Source organism: Gopherus flavomarginatus, chromosome 6 (assembly GCF_025201925.1).
Source record: "Gopherus flavomarginatus isolate rGopFla2 chromosome 6, rGopFla2.mat.asm, whole genome shotgun sequence".
In the NCBI taxonomy this organism is placed as follows: Eukaryota; Metazoa; Chordata; order Testudines; family Testudinidae; genus Gopherus; species Gopherus flavomarginatus.
The window spans coordinates 134554218-134577391 of record NC_066622.1 but is presented as its reverse complement, the minus strand read 5'-3'; the positions used below and the strand labels follow the sequence as shown (position 1 = coordinate 134577391).

The 23174-nt window shown below is 45.2% G+C and overlaps 1 protein-coding gene across 8 annotated transcripts in view; it reads right to left on the bottom strand.

The window, feature by feature from the left end:
- Positions 1 to 23174, bottom strand: part of CFAP43 (cilia and flagella associated protein 43) — a 91485-nt gene that overhangs the window by 10797 nt on the left and 57514 nt on the right. For all 8 annotated transcript variants that reach the window (XM_050957957.1, XM_050957962.1, XM_050957959.1 and 5 more), the window contains 7 exons: positions 15090 to 15296; positions 12479 to 12568; positions 6944 to 7021; positions 4875 to 5000; positions 2032 to 2151; positions 1541 to 1648; positions 369 to 455 (listed from right to left, as the gene is read on the bottom strand). In XM_050957957.1, the coding sequence (XP_050813914.1) occupies positions 369 to 455; positions 1541 to 1648; positions 2032 to 2151; positions 4875 to 5000; positions 6944 to 7021; positions 12479 to 12568; positions 15090 to 15296 (816 nt within the window). The remainder of the gene's footprint in view (positions 1 to 368; positions 456 to 1540; positions 1649 to 2031; positions 2152 to 4874; positions 5001 to 6943; positions 7022 to 12478; positions 12569 to 15089; positions 15297 to 23174) is intronic.

Below are 23174 nucleotides of genomic sequence, written 5' to 3'. Positions count from 1 at the left end.
CTATTTCATAGATTGCCCCTCTCAGAGATGAGAATTGACCATGTCTGCTGTGCTTTTTAAAACACAGAGAAGTGTCTACAAAAAGTGAGACTAGCAGGTTAAGTGTAGACAGTGGTCTTGGCACTTTGCAAGAGACACAGTCCTTGCCCAAGAAACTTGCTAAGGCCTGATCCTGATCTAGCCAAGGACTTAAGCATCTGAGTATTCCCACTGACTTCAGTGTTTCATCAGTCTGTATGGAACTACTCATGTGCTTACGTGTGCTACTGAACTGGGGCCTAAATACTGTATATTATGGAGGAAGCACTGAAGCCATTTTTATTTTTTCTGCAATTGCATCTGCTTGAACACATGACTAGGACTCTTACTTTGTCTTCAGCTGCTAAGTTGTCATAGGTCTCTCTGTAAGCATCAACTTGCGCTCGTGCAACCTGGACCGCCTCTGCAGTACTGAGCTGTAACAAAACCAGATGGATTTCAGTAACAGAACTAAAAGTAAACACAGCTGTTGGAATGCTATTCAAACATATTACACATGCTGGAGAGACGTCATTTCTCAGCTTAAGATACAACAATTGAGTTAAATTCACTTCTGGTGTAACATGCTCCTAAGCAGACACCGTAGACAACACTCAATGTGCCATGTGCCTGTCTGATCTCTAAACTGGATTCCTGCAAGGCTTTCTATATGGGGCTACCTGTAAAGACCACACAGAAGGGTCAGCAAGTGCAAAATTTAGCTACCCAACTGCTTAATGAGGTTGGTCATAAGAAGCACATAGTCAAGTGCTCTATAGACTGCAATGGCTTACTGTGCAATTCAGGGTACAATGTAATGTGTTGATAGTGGTCCCTGGGTACCTGAGAGTCTGCCTCTCTCTCTGAAATAGTATGACAGGTGAGATCAACTAGTGCAAGAGGTCCCTAGGTTTGCACGTCTGCAGAACTGGTCCAACAACAGATTAATAGGTGAGCTTCCAGGACAAAGCAGTCAGAATTTTCATTCTAGAACATTTGCAGTCCTGTATATACTTGTGTACAAGTTCAGAAATGTTCGTTTTGAACTTCAGTCACCATGTTGGCTTATGCATGGCTTGTCAGTGGTGGGCAAACCCTGACAACTTCAGTTTCAAGAAATTAATTCAAATTTCTCCAAATTTACCACTTTCTTCTTTAAGAAAGACGGCAATATTAGATATCCTTTTGTGCAAGGTTCTTGTACCAAAGGCAGTATCAGTGTTACCACACAAATTACAGACTGCCACAGGATACTAAAATTGTGTATTTGACAGATAGTGGCATGCTTTCCTCAGGATATGGAAATTTACACACATAATTCCAGACAAGCTGGGAGAAGCGTATACCCAAGATGTGTCTTTATTATAGGGGTTGTCTGCCACCCTTATTAAAAAAAATAGATCAACGGCTGTGTAAATCATGGGGGAAATTATTTGTGGCAGCTTGGGCAACATTTTTATTTCTAAAAAGCAGGTTCCATATGAAAATCGTTGGAGACTTACAGTCCCAGTACTGGACTCACCTTCTCCTTCCGCTTCTTGTCAAGGAAGTGATTCAGTCCGGCTTCTCTTGTGCTCAGCTCTTCATCCAACAGCAAAGAGTAAAGGAGGTTGTTTATTTTGAGTTCCTCCTGTGGAAAGATTGTAAGGAGAAAGATCAGGGCCAGCGCTTCCATTTAGGCAACCGAGGCGGTCGCCTACGGCACTAGGATTGGGGGGGCGGTGGCATTTTGCCACCTTCGGCGGCAATTCGGCGGCGGATGGTCCTTCCGCACTCCGGGTCTTCAGTGGCAATTCTGTGGCGGGTCCTTCACTCGCTCTGGGACCTGCCGCCAAAGTGCCCCGAAGACCGGGAGCCGTGGAAGGACCCTCCGCCACAGAATTGCCGCCAACGACCGGGAGCGCAGAAGGACCCCCCACCTAAGGCGCCAAAAACCCTGGCGCCGCTCCTGAGAAAGATCAGCACTTTTGCGACTTGGAGATGGAGATAAGAAATCCAAGCTCTCTGCCTTACCTGGTATATGACCATCTCTGATTTAACTTTCCGCTCAAAGAGCTTGCTTACAGTGTCATCAAAAGTTTGTGTTGTTTCCTGAATGGAGGTTTGAAGTTTCTTCAGTTCAGTTTCTAGTGTCTGGGGGGAAGGGGAAAGAGGAGTAGTATAGCTAAAAGAATGTGCATGTTTTTAAATGTGTGAGTGGGTGGTGAGATGCACAACTACTGAGCACTTTGGATAGGGACCGTCTTTGTGATGTTTGTAAGGTGCCACCCTGGTCCGTGACTGGTGCTCCTAGGTTCTACCGCAATACAAATAAATAAATAAATAAATAAATAATATAGTACAGTGATGACCTGAAATAGAAAACAGACAATAAAAATTGACAATGGCTCATTTATGTACATTATTAGACCATTCCCCTTCAGAAACCATGAATGCCAGCTTGACTATATTCTGCTCAGGCGGAAATCCAAGGTTTACAAAAAAACAAATTTTAGTCATGTTGGTCTGACAATATAGGGACTGTCTTGTGAGGTGTTGAGTTCCTTCTACTCCTGCTGAAGTTAACGGGAGCTGAGAATCAGACCCAAACCTAGTCATTTAAATCAAAACTTTAAAGTGTGTAGCAATAGGTTTTTTATTTTACTGTTTAAAAAGAGAGATAACATGAAATAGCTTTGACCACTGACTTGCAATGAAACTGAGGAGCCTAAAAACGGGACTCAGGAGCCTACATCACTTAGGCCATGTCTACATCTAAAATTTTGCAGCGCTGGTTGTTACAGCTGTATTAGTACAGCTGTATAGGGCCAGCGCTGCAGAGTGGCCACACTTACAGCAACCAGCGCTGCAAGTGGTGTTAGATGTGGCCACACTGCAGCGCTGTTGGGCGGCTTCAAGGGAGGTTCGGGGAACGCGAGAGCAAACCGCGGCGAAGCTGGTCTCCTTTCCCGGTTTGCTCTCTCGTTCCCCGAACAAGCAGGTCTCCTTCCCTGCGGTTTGCTGGGTGGTTCGGGGAACGCGAGAGCAAACCTGGGAAAGGAGACCAGCTTCGCCGCGGTTTGCTCTCGCGTTCCCCGAACAAGCAGGTCTCCTTCCCTGCGGTTTGCAGGGTGGTTCCGGGAAACGCGAGAGCAAACCCGGGAAAGGAGACCAGCTTCGCCGCGGTTTGCTCTCGCGTTCCCCGAACAAGCAGGTCTCCTTCCCTGCGGTTTGCAGGGTGGTTCCGGGAAACGCGAGAGCAAACCGCGGCGAAGCTGGTCTCCTTTCCCGGTTTGCTCTCGCGTTCCCGGAACCACCCAGCAAACCTCAGGGAAGGAGACCTGCTTGCTCGGGGTTCGGGGAACGCGAGAGCAAACCGCGGCGAAGCTGGTCTCCTTTCCCGGTTTGCTCTCTCGTTCCCCGAACCCCCGAACAAGCAGGTCTCCTTCCCTGCGGTTTGCTGGGTGGTTCGGGGAACGCGAGAGCAAACCCGGGAAAGGAGACCAGCTTCGCCGCGGTTTGCTCTCGCGTTCCCCGAACAAGCAGGTCTCCTTCCCTGCGGTTTGCAGGGTGGTTCCGGGAAACGCGAGAGCAAACCGCGGCGAAGCTGGTCTCCTTTCCCGGTTTGCTCTCGCGTTCCTGGAACCACCCAGCAAACCTCAGGGAAGGAGACCTGCTTGCTCGGGGTTCGGGGAACGCGAGAGCAAACCGCGGCGAAGCTGGTCTCCTTTCCCGGTTTGCTCTCGCGTTCCCGGAACCACCCAGCAAACCTCAGGGAAGGAGACCTGCTTGCTCGGGGTTCGGGGAACGCGGGAGCAAACCGGGGAAGGAGACCAGCTTGATTACCAGAGGCTTCCTCAGGTATGCTGGGATACCTGCTTATTCCACGGAGGTCAAGAAAAGCGCTGGTAAGTGTCTATATTTGATTACCAGCGCTGGATCACCAGCGCTGGATCCTCTACACCCGAGACAAAACGGGAGTACGGCCAGCGCTGCAAACAGGGAGTTGCAGCGCTGGTGGTGCCCTGCAGATGTGTACACCTCCTAAGTTGCAGCGCTGTAACTCCCTCACCAGCGCTGCAACTTTCTGATGTAGACAAGCCCTTAGGCACTTGAAAATATTACCCAAAGATTAGTTTTTATTCCAGTTAGCACTACTGAGCTGAGAAAGCTGTTTCAGAATTAACTAAGTCCTATATTGAACCATCAAATTCAGCTAAATTCTGGGGAGTCATTACATTATTGATAGTATTACAGACAGAAGGAGTCCAGATTTGTTTAAACCAGGCATGATGAGTATTGGAGTATGCAGCGCTTCATAGGATCAAGCCCTTTATTTCCACCATCACACAAAAGTTGTATTTGAGTAAAAAGTATCAAAAACAATGTTATAAGATAGTAGAAAAAGAAAAGATCTTTCAGCCAAAAGATCCCAACAAATGACACATCTGGAATGAGGGTGTGGCAAGGCTGACTGCTCTGCTGCCCAAATTCCTCTTTGAAGAATAAAAATTGTGAAATTATGTGCATCTGATATCCACATGCCCTGCAGCTCTGTTAATGGAATTCCAAACATCTCTCTGGAAATATTTGTACATTTGTGATGGAAAGCAGTAAAGCAGTTTAATTAGACTCAGAATGTGCTAGTTATCAGAGGGAAGTCTCGTCTTTTCTGCTTTAAGTTGGGGCTTCTACAATGCCACAGGTAACTTTGTTAATTTTTAACATTTATTGGCATTTGTATCTTTTTTATTAAAATGAATCTCATTTTCCCCCCCTTAAGAAACCAAGAGGTCATATCAATAAATTCTGAGAAAGAGAAGAAACTGTGTTTAAGGACACAGAACAAAATCACCTCCTTTCTCATTTTACTTTACCTTTCTGTATTTTTCCCTTTCTTCATTCAGCTCCTTAACTTTTTTCTCATATTCCTTGAATACTTTCTTTTCTTCTTCATTCCAAAGGGTATCAGGTTTAGAAACAAAAGGAGGTGGGGGAATCTCCTGAAGATATCAAAACAGTCATACAATCCATGAGCAACATCAATTCTCCATTAAAGATCACCGAGGAAAAGAACCTACAGCACCAGTAACAAACCTCCCAAAGTTTATTCTGAGCTTCACCTTAGTAGCAGCTGGAAGAACTACACAAGCCTTGGGCCCAAAGAACGTATATCTCTGCTCCTCTGATTTGGCCCTATTTTATGTTCCTTGACTTCCTGGAGTAACACCAGTGTTGAACCTGCAGCATCTGCATGGGATGGAGCACTAACTTACACCTCCTACCAGCACCAATGGTTTTGGTGTGAGTAACATGGCTATTTTTGCTTTCATTCTCTCACAGAAAATCATCAGATACAATAAAATACAAGTGAAATTTTACGGCAAGCTCAGTACTACTATTATTGCTAAAATATCCATTTTTCCATTACAAATCCTTTAATTAACTCCTAAGCCAAGATGAACTTTCATTTCCTGAAAACACATCAGCTTTAGACAGGGTACTTGGGTCTCTTACCTTTTCACTCTAGAGCACCATTTTACTTTGACAGCAGATGTTTTCTCCCTGTATTATTGCATCAGGCTTCCTTTGCTGTAGAAGGTAGAGCGAAGCAGCCTCTCCTAAGATCAAGGCCAAAACCGTTTAAGAAATGGCCATTGAAGAAGTAATACCAAGTCAGGTATCTATATGTGCTACTCACTCTACAGCATTAGCACGTCACCTCTGAAGCAAATGAAGCCGACACACTAAATTCCTATGGTCACTGCTTAACTTAGGTCTCCTAGATTCATCTGATTTGAAAGAACAGGAGTACTTGTGGCACCTTAGAGACTAACAAATTTATTTCAGCATGAGCTTTCGTGAGCTACAGCTCACTTCTTCAGATGCACAGAATGGAACACACAGACAGGAGATATTTATACATACAGAGAACATGAAAAGATGGGAGTATGCATATCAACAGGAAGAGTCTAATCAATTGAGATGAGCTATTGTCAGCAGGGGAAAAAAAAACTTTTGAAGTGATAATTAAGATGACCCATAGAAGGTGTGAGGAGAACTTAACATAGGGAAGTAGATTCAATTAGTGTAATGACCCAGCCATTCCCAGTCTCTGTTAAGGCCTGAGTTAATTGTGTCTAAACTGCAAATTAGACACAATTAACTCAGGCCTTAACAGAGACTGGGAATGGCTGGGTCATTACACTAATTGAATCTACTTCCCTATGTTAAGTTCTCCTCACACCTTCTATGGGTCATCTTAATTATCACTTCAAAAGTTTTTTTTCCCCTGCTGACAATAGCTCATCTCAATTGATTAGACTCTTCCTGTTGGTATGCATACTCCCATCTTTTCAGGTTCTCTGTATGTATAAATATCTCCTGTCTGTGTGTTCCATTCTGTGCATCTGAAGAAGTGAGCTGTAGCTCACGAAAGCTCATGCTGAAATAAATTTGTTAGTCTCTAAGGTGCCACAAATACTCCTGTTCTTTTTGCGAATACAGACTAACACAGCTGGTACTCTGAAACCTGATTTGAAAGGGAACTATAGTGGATTGATCTTCCCATCCATTCTTCTGTACAGTAGAAGGATTGATTCAATGTCCCTAAATCATCCCTGTTAGCAAGGTGTAGTCTCACCTGGAATAGCTCCAATTATAAGAGTTCCACAACCTCTCGGGTTATCTTGTTCCATTGCTTAACTCCTTTAGAAATATTTGCATTGCTAGTGAAAATTCATATTTATACAAAAATATCAAAGGTTTCCTCTTTCAACACAATTCTTATGACAAAACATTTTCTCAGGAGTGGTGCTTAAGGCAAATTTTCACCATTTCTGTCCTTTAAAAATTCTTGGAATTCCAGTTAGAATTCAAAAATGGTGAATTTTATTCAGTTCTAATCACAACTGTTACTTTAAATTATATGACAGAAACAACTCACTATCTTCAAGATGTCTTCCTTTTTGATTTCTAGGACCCCACCCATCATATCATAAAGGGCACGTTGTCTTGCACTGTTCTGGAAAAGATAACAAATGAAAAGAAAATGCTGCAGAACAGGGTACTTGGATGGCTTAGGCCTTTCACTTCTACGGTGCCAATGAGAATCTGTGATATGTTGCCAGTGAATGAAATGCTGACCTATGTGAAATACATTCGCAATCTCAGTCTGATTTTTGGTGGACAGATGCCCATTTATCAAGCAACTATCAATACAATGGGCACCCTAGTTTTTTCAGAAGGGAGGTTCTTCTTAGATTGCTTGCTCTTTTCCATTCCATGTTAAGTGTGCATAGTCCCTGGAGATTTTTTTCCTCAGTGGCATCGGCATCCAACAGATCCTGGTGAAGGCGTCCCTACTGGTGCTTGGCCCACTGGAAAGTGGGGTATGCAGGTTCAATGACCTTTTTGGAATCCATGGGTTTTTCCCTCAGTACCGGGTCTGCCTTTCAGATGCTTATTCTCGGTGGTGTCTGAGAGAAGGGCTCCTCTGTCACAGTGACCAGCACCCGACCCAGACTTCGGTACCGAGCCCAGTACCAATATTCAGGACTTGGTACTACATGATGTGATCAGTGCAGAAGAAGAGGGGGAAGGCCCCCGCCAGTGCAGACCTCTTCCTTCTCAAATGAAGCAGTTGGGGTTGAGCGGCTTGACGCCTCAGTGCAACTTCAGAGCTCACTAAGAGCTATTGTAAAGGGCAGCTCTGAACCTAGGGCTGGAAGTGGAGGTGCTTAAAGAATCCTCCCAGAGCCTGATAGGCATTTTGGCTGCAGTGGCCCTACCCCTCAATGAGACTGTTATGGGTCCAGTCAGAAACCAATAGCAGACCCCCATCCTCTCTGCCCCCCATTTCAAAAAGAGCAGAGAAAAAGTACTTCATTGCTGCCAAAGGGTATGGGTATCTATATTCCCACCCCCCTCACGGATCCCTTATGGTTGTAGTAGCCAATGAAAGAGACAGACAATGGCTGCAGGGTGCAGCCCCTAAGGCGAAGGATTCAAAGAAGATGGACCTGTCTGGTAGAAAGATTTATCCTACTAGGAGGTTACAGCTTGCATTTCCAACCAGCAGACCTTGCTAGGAAGGTACAACTATAACGTCTGGGACTCCCTGTCAAAATTCAAGGACTCACTGCCCCAGGAGTTCAGACAGGACTTCTGCCATCTTGTGGAGGAAGGGAGGGCTATAGCCCGGGCCCCTCTCCAGGTGGCCCTAAACACAGCTGACATGGCTGGCAGAACTATGGCATCGGCGGTAGACATGCAAAGGTGCTCTTGGCTCTAATCCTTGGTTCTACCACCGGACATTCAGCTGTCCATTCAGGACCTCCCATTTGAGGTAACTTCCCTGTTCTCTGAACAGACAGATGCAAAGCTCCATGGCCTGAAGAACTCTAGGGCCACTCTCAAGTCTTTGTGCCTTTGTGCTCCAACACCATTGAGGAAGCGCTTCAGACCTCAGCAACCAGTCAGCTTTCCGTCTCCGCCACCATGTCAGGACCTGTTTAAGAAATGAAGCAGGGATTTTAAGCACAGGCAACCGCCCCCATCCGCTTCAGCCTCTCTACTGGGCCCTCACAGACATCCAGCAGGCTCCAAGTACAACTTCTGAAGGGGTGCCCGAGGGCGTTATGTCAGTTCACCTACCAGATCCTGCCTCCCTTTTGTTTTCACACTGACTCTCCTACTTCAACCCAGTGTGGTCCCTCATCACCTTGGACCATTGGGTGCTGACTATGGTGGAGGAAGGTTATACCCTTCAGTTTTCTTCCACCCTCCCATCATCACTGTCCCTCTTCAGGGACCCTCCTCACGAGCAATTTCTAGTCCAGGAGGTGCAAGCCCTCCAAGGGGCCATGTAGGAAGTTCCTCAGAACTTGAGGGAAAGGGTTTTCTCCCATTATTTTCTAATCCTGAAGGCCAAAGGGGGTCTCCAACCCATCCTAGACCTGCACTGCTTCAACAATTATCTCAAGAAACTGAAGTTCCGCATGGTCTCCCTGGTCTCCATTATTCCCTCCCTGGATCCAGGGGACTGGTACTCTGCCCTCGACTTGAAAGATGCCTATTTCCACATATTCATTTTTCGGGGTCATAGAAGGTTCCTCAGGTTCATTGTGAACCTGACTCACTACTTATTCACCGTCCTCCGCTTCGGCCTGTCAGCAGCCCCTCAGCTTTTCACAAAATGCATGGTAGTGGTGGAGGCTTCCTCAGAGGTGAGGGGTATGAATCTGCCCTTACTTCAATGATTGGCTGATCAAGTGCTGGTCCAAGGCCTATATGAGAGCCAGCATCTGCCTGATCCAAGCTACTTTCTGAGGCCTGGGGCTATTGATAAATGAGCAGAAGTCACCTCTTGTTCCCATCCAGAGGATAGAGTTTATTGGTGCAGTGCTTGATTCCACGTGGGCCAAAGCCTTCCTCCCAGAGGCTCACTTCCAGACAATGTCATCTCTAATATAGCAGGTCAAGGCCCGGCCCATCACAACAGCTTATTTCTGCCTCAGACTTTTAGGTCACATGCACATACGTGTTGTAGCACACGAGACCGCACCTCAGACCCCTTCTAGCTTGGCTGCCCTTGGTATACTCGCTGAGCCACCACCATTTGGACTTGGTGCTTACAGTTCCAGCCCCGGTCCTCGCCTCCCTCGACTAGTGAAGGGATCCCCGGTCAGTAGGCTTGGGCATTCTCATCATCAGTCTCCAAAAATGCAGTATCCCAAATCTCGCATGCATCTGAGCTAGGTTGGGGGGCTCACATGGAGCACCTCAGGACTCTAGGTCTGTGGTCCCAGGAGGAGCTCTCCTTGCACATAAATGTCAGAGAGCTCAGAGTGTTTTTACCCTAGATTGCAGGCAAGATTGTGCAAGTTCTTATGGATAACACGGCAGCCATGTTTTACAACACCAGGCAGGGAGGTGCACGCTCTTCCCCACTCTGTTAAGAGGTTATTCGCTTGTGAGAATTCTGTGTGACGCACTCAATCCACCTTGAAGCTTCTCATCTTCTGGGAGCCCAGAACAATCTGACAAATCACCTAAGCAGATCTTTCTCCTCTCACCATGAGTGGTTCCTTTGCCCTGATATAGCCAGGATCATCTTTCATTGGTGAGGGACTCCCCTCATAGACATGTTCACAAATCAAGCAAAACAGGAAAAGACAATAGTTTTGCTCTCTGTCTGGGTGCAAAACCCAGGCTCACTCACAAAGCATCTGTTCTGTGCATTTCCTCCCATTCCTCTCGTGCATAAAGTCTTACTCGAAGTCAAGCGGGACAGAGCAAAGTTTATTCTCATAGCCCCAGCATGGCCACACCAGCCCTGGTTCAGCACATAATTGGACCTGTCAGTAGTGACCCCATTGCCACGCCCTCCCCTCCTAGACCTGATCTCACAAGATCACGGCCAACTGCTCCACCCAAACCTCAAGGCCCTTCACCTGACCATGTGGAAGCCCCATGGTTGAACTGGCTGTTTGGAGCAAGTCCACCAGGTATTGCTAGGTAGTAGGAAAGGGTATGGATGATTTATCTTGCCAAGTGGAAGCGTTTTTCCGTGGGGTCATCCCAGCGAGGCCTCTCACCCACTAGGTCAACACTCCAGTCTGTGCTGGAGTATCTGCTTCATCTAAAACAACAGGGCCTAGCCACATCGTCGATTACGGTACATCTAGCAGTCATTTCCACCTTCCACCCTCTGGTGGATGGTAGGTCCGTCTTTTCATGAAATGTCCATACACGTCCTCAAGGGCTCAGAGAGACTTTACCCTCAAATTCGTGAACTCATTCCCCTGTGGGACATAAACCTGGTCCTGTCAAGGCTCATGGGCCCTCCCTTTGAGTTGCTACCATTGTGCCCTTTGTTGTATCAATCATGGAAGGCCGGCTTCCTGGTAGCGATTACCTCAGCCAGGCGGGTCTCAGAGATCAGGGCCCTTACATCCGAACCCCTGTATACGGTGTTCTTTAAGGACAAGGTACAACTTTGCCTCCACTCCGCATTCCTCCCGAAGGTGGTTTTGCAGTTTCATAGTAATCAGGCTATTTTTCTGCCAGTTTTCTTCCCAGAACTGCGTAAGAATGTGGAGGAGCAGCATCTTCACATCTGGCCTTCTACATAGAAAGGACCATGCCATTCCGTAAATCCACACAGCATTCCGTGGCAGTAGCAGACAGGATGAAAGGCCTATTAGTTTCAGCCCAGAGAATTTTATCCTGGAACACTTCCTGCATTCGCACATGCTATGAGTAGGTGGATGTCTCATCACCTGCCATCTTGACTGCTCATTTGACGAGAGCTCAGGCTTCATCAGTGGCATTTCTGGCCCAGGTCCTGATCTAGGACATTTGCAGGGTAATGACCTGGTCATCGATACATACCTTCTCTTCCCTCTATGCCATCACCCAGCAGGCTACAGATGATGCCAGATTTGGTAGGGCAGTGTTGCAAACCACATGTCCATGAACTCTGAACCCACCTCCTTGGGAGTCACTTAACGTGGAATGGACATGAGCAAGCACTTGAAGAAGAAAAAACGGCTACTGACCTTTCCATCATTTCTCTTTGAGATGTGTTGCTCATGTCCACTCCACGACCCACCCTCCTTTCCCTCGGTTGGAGTTAGCTGGCAAGAAGGAACTGAGAAGGTGCAGGGCTGGCTGGGCCCCTTATACCGGCACATGAGTGCACAGCACGAGAGGGTATTAGAGCCAGCCCAATGGATACCACTCCGGCAACTATGCACGCAGTGTGCACACACCTAATGTGGAATGGACATGAGCAATACATCTCGAAGAACAACAGTTACGGAAAGGTTACTAACTGTTTTGTCAATGGAGGCACAGGCATGACCTACTTACTTACTCACTCTTATTAGGTGGTCAAGGTTTAGTGTGAGGGAAGGTTCCACTATCACTGCCTATGTTATACCTATTCTGTGGCCAGATATTTCTTCAAGGCTGTCACAGATACATACTTTTTAAAGTCAGAAGGGACTATTGTGATCATCTAGTCTGACTCCTGCAAAATGCAGGCCAAAAAGCCTCACCCAAAAATATCTGCATCAAGCCCATAACTTTTGATTGAGCTAGAGCACATCTTTTAGAACACTATCCAGTCTTAAAATCTGTCAAGCTGACACCTTTCACCAACACTAAATATTTTTTTAAATAGCACCCCTAACTTAAACCTAAGATCTGATTTAGTTGGGGAGTGGTCCTACTTTGAGCAGGGGGTTGGACTAGATGACCTCCTGAGGTCCCTTCCAACCCTGATATTCTATGATTCTATGATCTCTATTTAGTTCTGATTTGTAAAGGATAGTGAAGGAACTGGACTGTAATATATTTAACTATAATTGCAATAATTCCCCAATGCTAAGTGAATAGAATGTACCGATACAAAATTAACATTATTAAACAAAATTGAAGATATTTAGCAAGGAAAACACTGCTTCAACAAAAGTACCAGAGCAGCAAGTCGTCTTTCCATTTCAATCTTAGCCATCATCTCCGCTTTCGCTCTCTGCTGTGGGGTAAGGTATTTTTCTACTTTAATCTGTGAAGACAAAGAATAAGCTCAGGTTTTCCTCTGGGTAGGTTCTTTAACTGAACTGACAATGAATTTTTAGAAAAACATAATATGGGCTAGAGTGCTTATTTCTTTGTATCGCTGCTCTAAGTAATACTCCTCAAAACGTTCACTCCCTTGTGAATATACAGTACAGAATTCTCTGCGCATAGTCCAAAAGCCATGCTCTAAACTAAACACACAAGCTCTTTCCATTTTTCCTCCTGTAGATTGTGTTTTGTATGTTATGCATCTGGGTTTTGTGGTATTCGAATGGAGGGGACTGGAACTTCTCCCTCATCTAACTAATCTAAGGCCTGGTCTACACTACGCTGTTAAACCGATTTTAACAGCATTAAATCGATTTAACGCTGCACCCGTCCAAACTACACTGCTGTTTATATCAATTTAAAGGGCTCTTTAAATCGATTTCTGTACTCCTACAAAACAAGAGGAGTAATGTTAAAATCGATATTACTATATCGGATTAGGGTTAGTGTGGACGCAAATCGACGTTATTGGCCTCATTATTTTACAGTAGCTACCCACAGTGCACCGCTCCAGAAATCGATGCTAGCCTCGGACCATGGACGCATACCACCGAATTAATGTACCTAGTGTGGACGCGCACAATCGACTTTATGATATCAGTTTTATAAAATCAGTTTAAGCTAATTCGAATTTATCCTGTAGTGTAGACGTAGCCTAAAACCACACTACTACCATTACTCCCTTCCTTGTATCCTGTCACTGATTCCTTTGTCTACTGTAAATTCAAGCTCCCTGTGTCCTCTCCTTCAGGGTTTTGTATTACTCTGCCTCCAGTTATACTGCAACACTTAAGTCAAACATTAAAAGGCTCAAGTTCTGTTCTAGATCTAGAACCCATGGACTCTGAGTACCATCTACATTTGGCAAAAATACCAACACTAGTGTGTATGTCACACAAAACAAGGTGATGGCATGTGTGGTTCAGGACTGACATGATGTAGAGGAATGCACGAACCTGAAATGAAAGAGGATCCCGCAACCAAATCTCATTTTGGGAGAGAAGACAGAGAGAAAAAGTGTAGATCAGATTAATAGAGTAGTGTATGCCAGGAATTTTGTAATGATTCATAACCTGCTAATTGAATTTAGAGGTACTATGCTATCTATGCTTTGACACCAAAGTGATAGATACTAGCACCTGCTAAAACTGCCGATTTGGGATAAATTCAGACATTGTACAGAAGGCAGATGATTGCCTCTGAAGACATCACATTGAAAAAACAAATGTGTGAAACAACATAAGAGACTTTCACTCTAAGTCCCATCACAATCCATCATAGGTTTGCAGCAACAAAATTGTTACCATCTGATGGTTTGTATGAAACAAAGTAGTGATCTCAGTTCAGTTTCTAGTGGCTAGATATCCACTTCACAGTTAACACCTGTGGCAAACTGCCAGTACTGTTGTTATGCTGGGTCTCATGCTTTCTCTTCTTTGGGGAAGGTTCAGGGTGCCATTGCTTGCCTCTGAACCAGTATTTTAATTACCCCACTAGTGTCCTTGAGGAGGGGAGTGGAGAGGGAGGGACCTGGGCCCACCCTCTTCTCCAGGTCCCAACCCAGGGGCCCTGAGGTTTGTGGTGAACCACTTGAACTAGCGGTTCCTTCCCCTGGGCTACTTCCCTCTCCTGCCCTTCAGCTTGGGAAGGGGCTTCTTGCCCTCCTTCTACACAAGCCAGGTGCCCCTTACCTAGGGTTTTTCTGGATTTCTCAGCCCACCGCAGTACTCCTCCAAACTTTCCTTTTGTCGCTCTTCAAAACTGTTCTCTTCTCCAACTCCTTCGAACTGCTCTCTGCTCCAGCCAAACCTTCCTGCTCCAACTCCCACACTGTCTGACTGAAGCAGGGGTTTTTATCACATGACTGGCTGCTGGTGCTCTAATTGGCTTCAGGTGCTCTAGTTAATCTATAGCAAACCTTCCTCCTCTTGCAGGGAATAAGGCTCCCTGCTAACACTCTCCTGCTGCCCTCTGGCCATGCTGTATCACACACCCTTACTGATAACTACTGCATGGGACTCAGAGATGAACAGAGAAACTAAAACATGCTCTCTCTGCCACAGAAGTGGTCCCTCCAGGTCAGGGTTGAGGCATGTTGTCCGGGCACGGTAACTGTTTGAGTCTACTGTCCATGCTATGCTGTACATGTTCTATGAATAAACAGAAGACTTTGTTTTCCAGAGATGTTAGTCTAGCATCTTTACAAGCATTAAATTTAACTTTTTTACAAAGATTTTTACACATTTCTTTCCACTCTGCAGACTGAATTATTCAGAATCTTCCACCAAAAACTGGAACATCCAAGGTAAGGCAGAGTACAAAAATGGGTGAATGTGTATATAGACACATCAGTTTTATGGCTACTTTCTTTATACTGACATAATGGCTCAAAATGATGGTGAACCAGAGAACTAAGCTTGCACAAGTGGATAAAAGGGAATGATTTAGTTTTCAGATACCTCTGAATCCTCGACAGTGAGAGCTCGCTCTGGTATCTCATCATCTGTCAGAGCTGGCTCCCAGACCTCCTCCTGGAGTTCGAGCTGTTCCACAATTTCTTGGATCCTCAGGTTCCTTTCCTTTACACGTGCAATCTCCTGCTCCTTCTGCCGAGCAACGGTGTCAAACTCCTTATTAAAGGCAGTTTTCACTTTGTAAATGATGTCCTGAAATACCACACAAGGAAATGGCAACACTGAAAGGGTCACATCTTTCTTGACTGGACACCACTCACCAACAAGTCAGAAGACAGAAAACCAAGTGTGTCTGTGTATGCAAGCTACCACACCTCTTTCATAATAGCCCTAAATGCAAAATTCTAGTTTTATTAAGCATGCGAATGATAACTGAGATGGGGAAAATGGGAGACAGAGCTAAAACTTATTTCTTCTGATTTCTTACAACTATTCCATGCCTTTTCTGATACGTCATACCATCTGGCAAAGCCACTGTTGTAAATAACATTGTCAAAAATAGATTTAAAAAATTAGGCAAACATTGGTTTCTAACCTGGGAATACATGATTAGATACTATGATAAAACATATACACAAAGGCAGCAGAGTTTAGGTTGTGTGGGCAATCTTAATTTTATTTCCTGCTTTTGAGTGCTGTAGTCTGTAAACTTAAAATTGCTTCTGAATGGAACTGTATTATATAGTACATATTTATGCACATAAAGTACCAATGAAATTAGTGTTTCAAGTGTGTGAAACAAAGCAGAGCTCAAATAACGATTTTTAAAAGCCTGTATTCTAAGTGGATAATGTCTTTCTTCAGTCTATGTAATTTATCTCAATGGAGAGAACTGGATTATTAAGAAGAAAAATATGCATCTTTCCTATTATACTAGAATGAAACATAACACTGCTCTACAGCCAAAATGCTTCTGAAATAAATGTAGTCCAACTTTACTAATTCTGGGTCACTGAATGAAAATGATGCTTAAAATTGTTGATTGGCTCTAGTTTTCAAGATATGCTATTGGGTCACTATATACGACCCTTGACTTGGGAATGGCGGAGGATAAGTGAGTTATAAAGGGAAGGGATCTCAATTTAAACCAGAAATGACTAAAATACATCTTTGACTGGATCTATGAATAAATCTATGACTGGGTTTGGACAGTACTTGCTTTTTAGGCAAAACAATGAATGATGCAATCTGTAGCTGGTATTGCGTCATATATGATAATGAATTGCATCATGTTATTCCTAGAAGTCATGGATGATGCAGTCATAACGAAGCTTACATCACTCTGCTGAACAAATTGCCCTATATCATCAGCTCTAGAAATCATACAGTGTCGTGCTCTCTTATTTGTCAGTGTTTGATTTTGCAAAGGGACACATTTCTGTTTAGCCAAAGTGAGCAGAGATGCCTCGTACTTGTGTGAACAGTGCAGATAACTTCTGCTATGTTTGTGGTGAAGTGACTTTTGCATCACAAAAGCGCAGTATAACCACTATGGTTAAGAAAGCCTATCACCTTTTATTTTGGCTGCAAAATTGGAGGTCAGGACAAGAGGTGGGCCCCACACATATGCTGCAACACTTGTGCAACAAATCTTCGCCAGTGGTTGAACAGGAAAAGGAAATCTATGCCTTTTGCAGTGCCAATGATTTGGAGAGAGCCAACAGATCATACCAGCAATTGTTACTTCTGCATGGTGCCTCCAGTTGGGAAAGGTGTGTCAAAGAAGAAAAAGTGGACTGTGCACTATCCAAACATTCCATCAGCTATACGCCCAGTACCCCACGGAGAAGGACTGCCAGTTCCTGATGTACCAGAATCATTCTCACTTGAGTCAGATGAGGAAGAGGAAGAGGATGAAACTTCTGGTCCTGAACCATCAATGTCACAGGACCCACATTTTCTCCCATCCTCCTCCTCTGAACCATACCTCATAACACAAGGTGAACTGAATGACCTTGTCAGGGATTTAGAACTACCCAAGAGTAAGGCAGAGCTGTTGGGTTCCAGACTACAGCAGTGGAATCTCCTGGCAGGCTATCAGGGCAAATGGAGCCCATCAATGCTTGCAGACTATTGCTGGACAGTGACAAGAGATGCTCCATTTAATGAATACAAGAGACAAGCCAAGAAGCGCCGAGTAGACACTGAATAGGACTAAACTATGTACATAATAGTTTTTTGCCTTTTGTTTCATAATAAATTTTATTTATATAACCCTTTTGCTGATTTTTAAAGTGTTACATAAACAGGACAGGTGAAATATTATCATGTAAAGCAACCATAAACACATGAAAAGACCTAGGATTACAATTTATGATTAAAACTCTACTATCTACACAATATACATAGACATAAAATGTAAAAACTTAAGTATCTTAGAAACAGTAGCCAGTTGTTTTAATTGTCATATTTGAATTCAGCACATCAAAATACATAATAAATATCACATTTTATCTCTGAAGCAGACAACTTCTCAAAAATTGTAGACCAGTGTAATCAGTGGTTGAATTAGGCTATTCAAAATGCATGTTTCAAGATACCTAGCCACATACAATTTGCGTGTAATGATAAATATTTTTGTTCATGATTGTCTAACCTATTTCTGGCATAATCAGTACTAAAGCTGTGTAGCAGATGAGATACAATTCAGCAGAAAGAGAAGGTTACTCACGCTGTGCAGTAACTGAGGTTCTTTGAGATGGGGGTCTCTGTGGGTGCTCCACTTCAAGTGTTGGTGCGTCCCTGTGCCTTTGATCAGAGAATTTCAGCAGCAGTGTCTGTCCGGGTCACACATGCGTTGTCCTCATCTCGCACCGCTGTTGGTGCCTATCTAGTGTGCGCTAACCAACCCGCCTTGGTTCCTTTAATACTGTAGAGTCTGGAAATTGAACTCCAAAGTAAAGGGGAAGAGGGGAGGTAGTGGAGCACTCACAGGGACGTGGACATCCATCTTGAAGAACTTCAGTTACTGAACAAGGTGAGTAACCTTCTCTTCTTCTTCTTCTAGGAATGTCTCTGCGAGTGCTCCACTTCAGGTGACTATCAAGCAGTGCCCCACATTGGACGGAAGGGGCTTCAGGGTTGCCTCTGTAAGTGATGATAACACAGTAAGACCTAGGAGTGCATCCAACCTTGATCTCAGTTCGATTACAAAACACTACGCCAACATGTGTGCAGACGCCCAAGTGGCTGCTTTAAATATGTCTATGGTTGGTACGTTATTTAGAAAGGTCACTGAAGTTGAAAGGGATCTGGTAGAGTAAGTTTTGATCTCTGATAGGGATTGCAGATTCTTTTGTTGATAACAGAGGTGAATGCACTCAGAGATCCATTCAGATAGTCTCTGTGTAGAGATAATGGAACCTTTAGAATGTTCTGTAGTGGAAATGGAAAGCCTTGGAGATTTTCTGAAAAGCTTAGTTCTGTCGAGGTAGAATGTTAGTGCACACTCAGTGTCTAGAATATGTAGTTCTGAATCCTGCATGTTCCCGTGAGGTTTGGAGAAGAATGAGGGAAGATGGACTGGTTGATTTATGTAAAAGGACGAAGAAACTTTAGGTAGAAATTTTGGATGGGGTCTTAGTGTGACCTTGTCCTTGAAAAAGATGGTGCAAGGTGGGTGTGCATGGAGGGCCCCTACTTCGCCAACTCGGTGGGTTGAAGTGATAGCCACTAAGAACGCCACCTTCATCAATAGATGCATCAGAGAGCATGTTGCTAAGGGTCTGAATGGGGGTCCAGTGAGGCAGCATAACATTAAGTTCAAGTCCAAAGGTGGAGTAGGTACACGCACTTCAGAGTAAAAGTTCTTGATACCCGTAAGGAAATGTTTGGTGATCATATAGGCAAATATCAATGTCCTGTTGAACTTGTGATGAAAAGCATGAATAGCCCGCGAGATGTATCTTGATCGAGCTAATGGAGTGTCCATATGTCTTTAGTCTTAAGATATTGTTCAATACCAAGGGTAGGGGTGCAGAAATGGCACTAATTTGTTTGTTCTGCCATCACATGTAGAACCTCTTCCATTTGTGAAGGTAAGTATTGTGCATGGTTGTCCTTCTACTGTTTGGTAATATGTCTTTAACTTGTTCCAAACATGCTAGTTCATCATGAGGGAACCATATAGAAGCCATGCTCTGATATGAAGTCTCTCCAGGCATGCATAGGGAACCTGTCGGCATCCTGTGACAGATCTCACAGAGGTGGAAGGGTGTGTGGTGCGCATACCATCATCTGCAATAGTTAACGAGTACCAAGTGTGTCTGGGCTACACTGGGGCTATCGTATGACTTTGGCCTTATTGGTACATGTTTTGTGTATCACCCTTGATAACAGAGGGATCGGGGGAATATGTATCTCAGGGGTGCTGAGGAGGAAGGCATCCCTCAGGGACTGGGGCCCCAAATCTGCTCTCAAGCAGAATTGTGGGCATTTGTAGTTCTGGGATGTTGTGACGAGGTCGATGGATGGGTGACCGCAGTGTTTGAAGAATATGTTCTGTAGGACCACATTGTTTAGTTCCCATTCATGATCCCAGGAAACTTCTCTGCTCATTGTATCTGCAGTAGTATTTTGATGACCTGGAAAGTCGAGGCTGAGATTCTGACATTGTGCCGGATAAACAATAGTTTCATAACTTCGGTGCATAGGGAGTGTGAATGCATCCCTCCCTGTCGATTTATATAAAACATGCAGGCAATGTCGTCTGTCATTATCTGTATTGTGACAAAGTCAGGCCGGACAGCTATAAAAGGGTCCTGTTAGCCCTAGAATGTTAAAGGCCTTTTTTCCTACAAGCTGAGAAGGGGTTACCTCAGATCAATTAGGGACACCTGAATCAAATTAAGGGCTGACTGAGGCCTTTAAAAAACTCTCCTCTGGGCAGAGACAAGCAGGGAGAGAGAGAGACAAGCTATTGCCAGGCTAGTGGCAGCAGGGAAATAAGCTTCTCAGAGTAAATCTGAGAAACCTCTTGTGAGCGGGGTGTGTGGTAACATGGAAATAGGCGTCTTGGAGGTTGAGGGCCGAAAACCAGTCTCCCTGTTCGAGTGCTGGTATTATTGTTGCTAGTGTGACCATCTGGAACCATTGGACCTTTACAAATCTGTTGAGTTTTCTGAGGTGTAGAGTAGGCCTCCATCCTCTGTTCTTTTTCTGGGTTAAGAAGTACTGGGGATAAAAGCCCTTCCCTCTGTGTTGAGATAGTAATGGTTCTATGGTGCCCAGATGTAATAGGTGGTTAACTTCCTGCTGTAGAAGTTCTTTGTGAGAGGGGTCCCTAAAAAGGGACTGAGGAGGGAGGTGGGTAAGGGGGATGGAGATGAACGGTACCACATAGCCTGTATGGGTTATTTCTAGGACCCATCTGTCTACGGTGATGGAAGTCCATGCCAAATAGAAAGGGATCAAACAGTGACCAAAATGGGGATGGACAATGGCGTCAGCACTGGTGGGTGGAGGAGGTTGCTTGGACTTTCGACCAAACCCTCAAAAATTGTTGTTTAGCAGAGGATGGTTGAGAAGCAGATGATTGAGGTGGATGTGGCTGACACCTTGAAGGTCTCTGCCTCTGTGTCTTGTAGTGTCTCTGTTGTTGAGTGTATAAGGTGGATTGTGTGCTTTGGTAGGGATAATATCTACCCTGTTTTCTTTTGGTTGCAAGTGTGTATATCCCCAAGATGCAGAGAGATGTCTGAGTGTCTTTCAGGGTGTGGAGGGCGTTGTGGAAGCAGGGAAAGAAAGAGAGGGTTTAAGTGCAGCCATTTAAGTGTCAGAGACAGAGCAACTGTTCTGTCAAGTCTTAGCCTAATATCGCGAGACCTGTAGAAGCAGGGCTCACGTCAGAAGCGAGTGGAAAACAGCAGACTAGTCAGTGTGACCTAGCCGTGAGATAATGTTTGAGAAGAGAAGGTGAGAAAATACTGAAATAGATAGCAAATAGCCTAAATAAAATGCAGATGTTTTTAATTAATGCATGGCACAAAGAGGTATAAATGCTTGTGTGATTTGGCTTGTACTTTGGAGAAAAAGAGGCAGAGATGCTCTCTGCTAGCTGTGTTCTTCCCTTGCAATTGCATGTCCTGAATAAAGCCATCTCTGATTTTGTTGCTTCCAACCTGAGAGTTCGTTTCTTCCACAGCGTTCTCTCTCTTCGAGGCAGTTTCTGGCCATCAAAGGGGAGGTTCTCCACTGTGGCCTGTACTTCCTTGGGCAAACAGGACAGGTGAAGCCATGATGCTTTTGGACAGTTCTGGACAGAAGTTGACCCTCAGTTAAGATGGATTTGAATTCGTCCCTTTTCTCTTCTGGGATCTCATTAATAAATTCTGTAAGTTTGGAGTAGTTTACATGGTTGCACTTTGCCATCAATGCTGAGTAACTGGCAATTCGAAATTGCAAGGTTGCTGATAAGTGGGCCTTGCGGCCAAAAACGTCTAGTCATTTCCACTCTTTGTCATATGGGGTGGATCTCTATTGTTATTGCTGGTTGAGTGGTCGACAACTGCAGAGTTTGGTGCTAGGTGGGAAAATAAAAAGGCCATCCCTTTTGAAGGGACATAACACTTTTTATCGTCTTTCTCACAGGTAAGTGGCATTGTTACCAGGGTCTGTCAAATGGTTTTGGCTAGTTCCATGAGCGCATCATTTATTAGAAGCGCTAGTTCTGAAGCCAACAAGGTTTGCAGGATGTCTATCAACTTACGGGACTTTGGAATCTCCTCCAGAGCAGGGGTCCCCAACGCGGTGCCCACGGGGGCATCTAAATGCGCCCGCGTCCCGGCTGGCAGTTGAGCATCCGCCGAAATGCCACCGAATTTCTGTGGCATTTGGCGGCAACGCCTCTTGATGACGTCGCTTGTCGGCAGCAAGCGGCGTCATCGAGAGGCGTCGCTGCCGAAACACCGCAGAAATTCTGCGGCAACGCCTCTCAATGATGCCACTTGCCGCCAACAAGTGACATCATCGAGAGGCATCGCCACAGAAACGCTGCTGAAATTCGGCGGAATTTCAGCGGATGCTCCACCGCCGCCACGGTCCTTCGTCTGGCAACGAAGAGGTTGGGGGACCACTGCTCTAGAGGGATCTCTAGGCCGTCTGCAACTCTCCTGAAGAGTTCTTGAAAGTTTTTGAAATCGTCCGCGCCTGTGGGTGGTGGAGGCTTTATGGCCTCATCTGGGGAAGAAGAAGAAATACTGGCAGGTGGTGTCCTGTCCTGTTCCAGGGCTTCCTCTTGTTCCTCAAAGCTTCCCCTCAATGGGCTCTGATGGTGCAACCACAGAGGATGGTGGAGGAGATCTAATCCTTTTCCTGTAGGGACTTGGGGGCTTGGGATATTGCCTCCTGTATGCAGTCAAGGGGTCCCAATAAGGCCACTGTGTTGGTAATGGCATAAGAGGAGGGATCCATGGGTAGCCATACCAGGTCTGGGTACCAGGTCTGGGTATCAGGTCTGGGATGAGGTGTTGGCCATACAGGTGATCCTATTGCAGTAGGTCAGACAGGAGAGGAGTGGTGCAATGAGAAAACACCTTGCTGCACATTATCCTCCTTGCAGGAAAATGGAGGGGACAGTGGTGAAGTAGGTTGGCCTGGTTCCATGCATACCAGGAATATGCTGGTGCCAAAGAACTGGAATTGAGGTGCTGATGACACAAGCAAGTCCTTGTGTTATGGAAAATGGCATGGTGCTGATGGTTTTGACGCCAAAGTGGTCGGTGCTGACGATGCTGTTGCAGCTGCAGACATTGGTGCTGACACCTGTGTGCTCTGCATTGTTGGAGCAGGTGATGGTCCCATAGTCTGTGGGGAGAGTCTTGGTGCTGGTGTCTTTCGGCGGTTCCACCGGTACCGCCACGGAGGAGATGGGCTTTTGTTTGCCTTTTGACTCAGAGTCCGCCCGCTTGGGTTTGGCAGATGTCACGGCATGGGCGGTGACGGAGGATCCCAGTGCTTCATATGTACTCAGCCGTGGTGCGGTTGGTACTGCGGATAAGGAATGAGCCAGAGACTGCTTCTTTTTCGGTGGCTCTTTAGAAGGAGAAGTTGCTGCTCTTTTCCTCATTACTC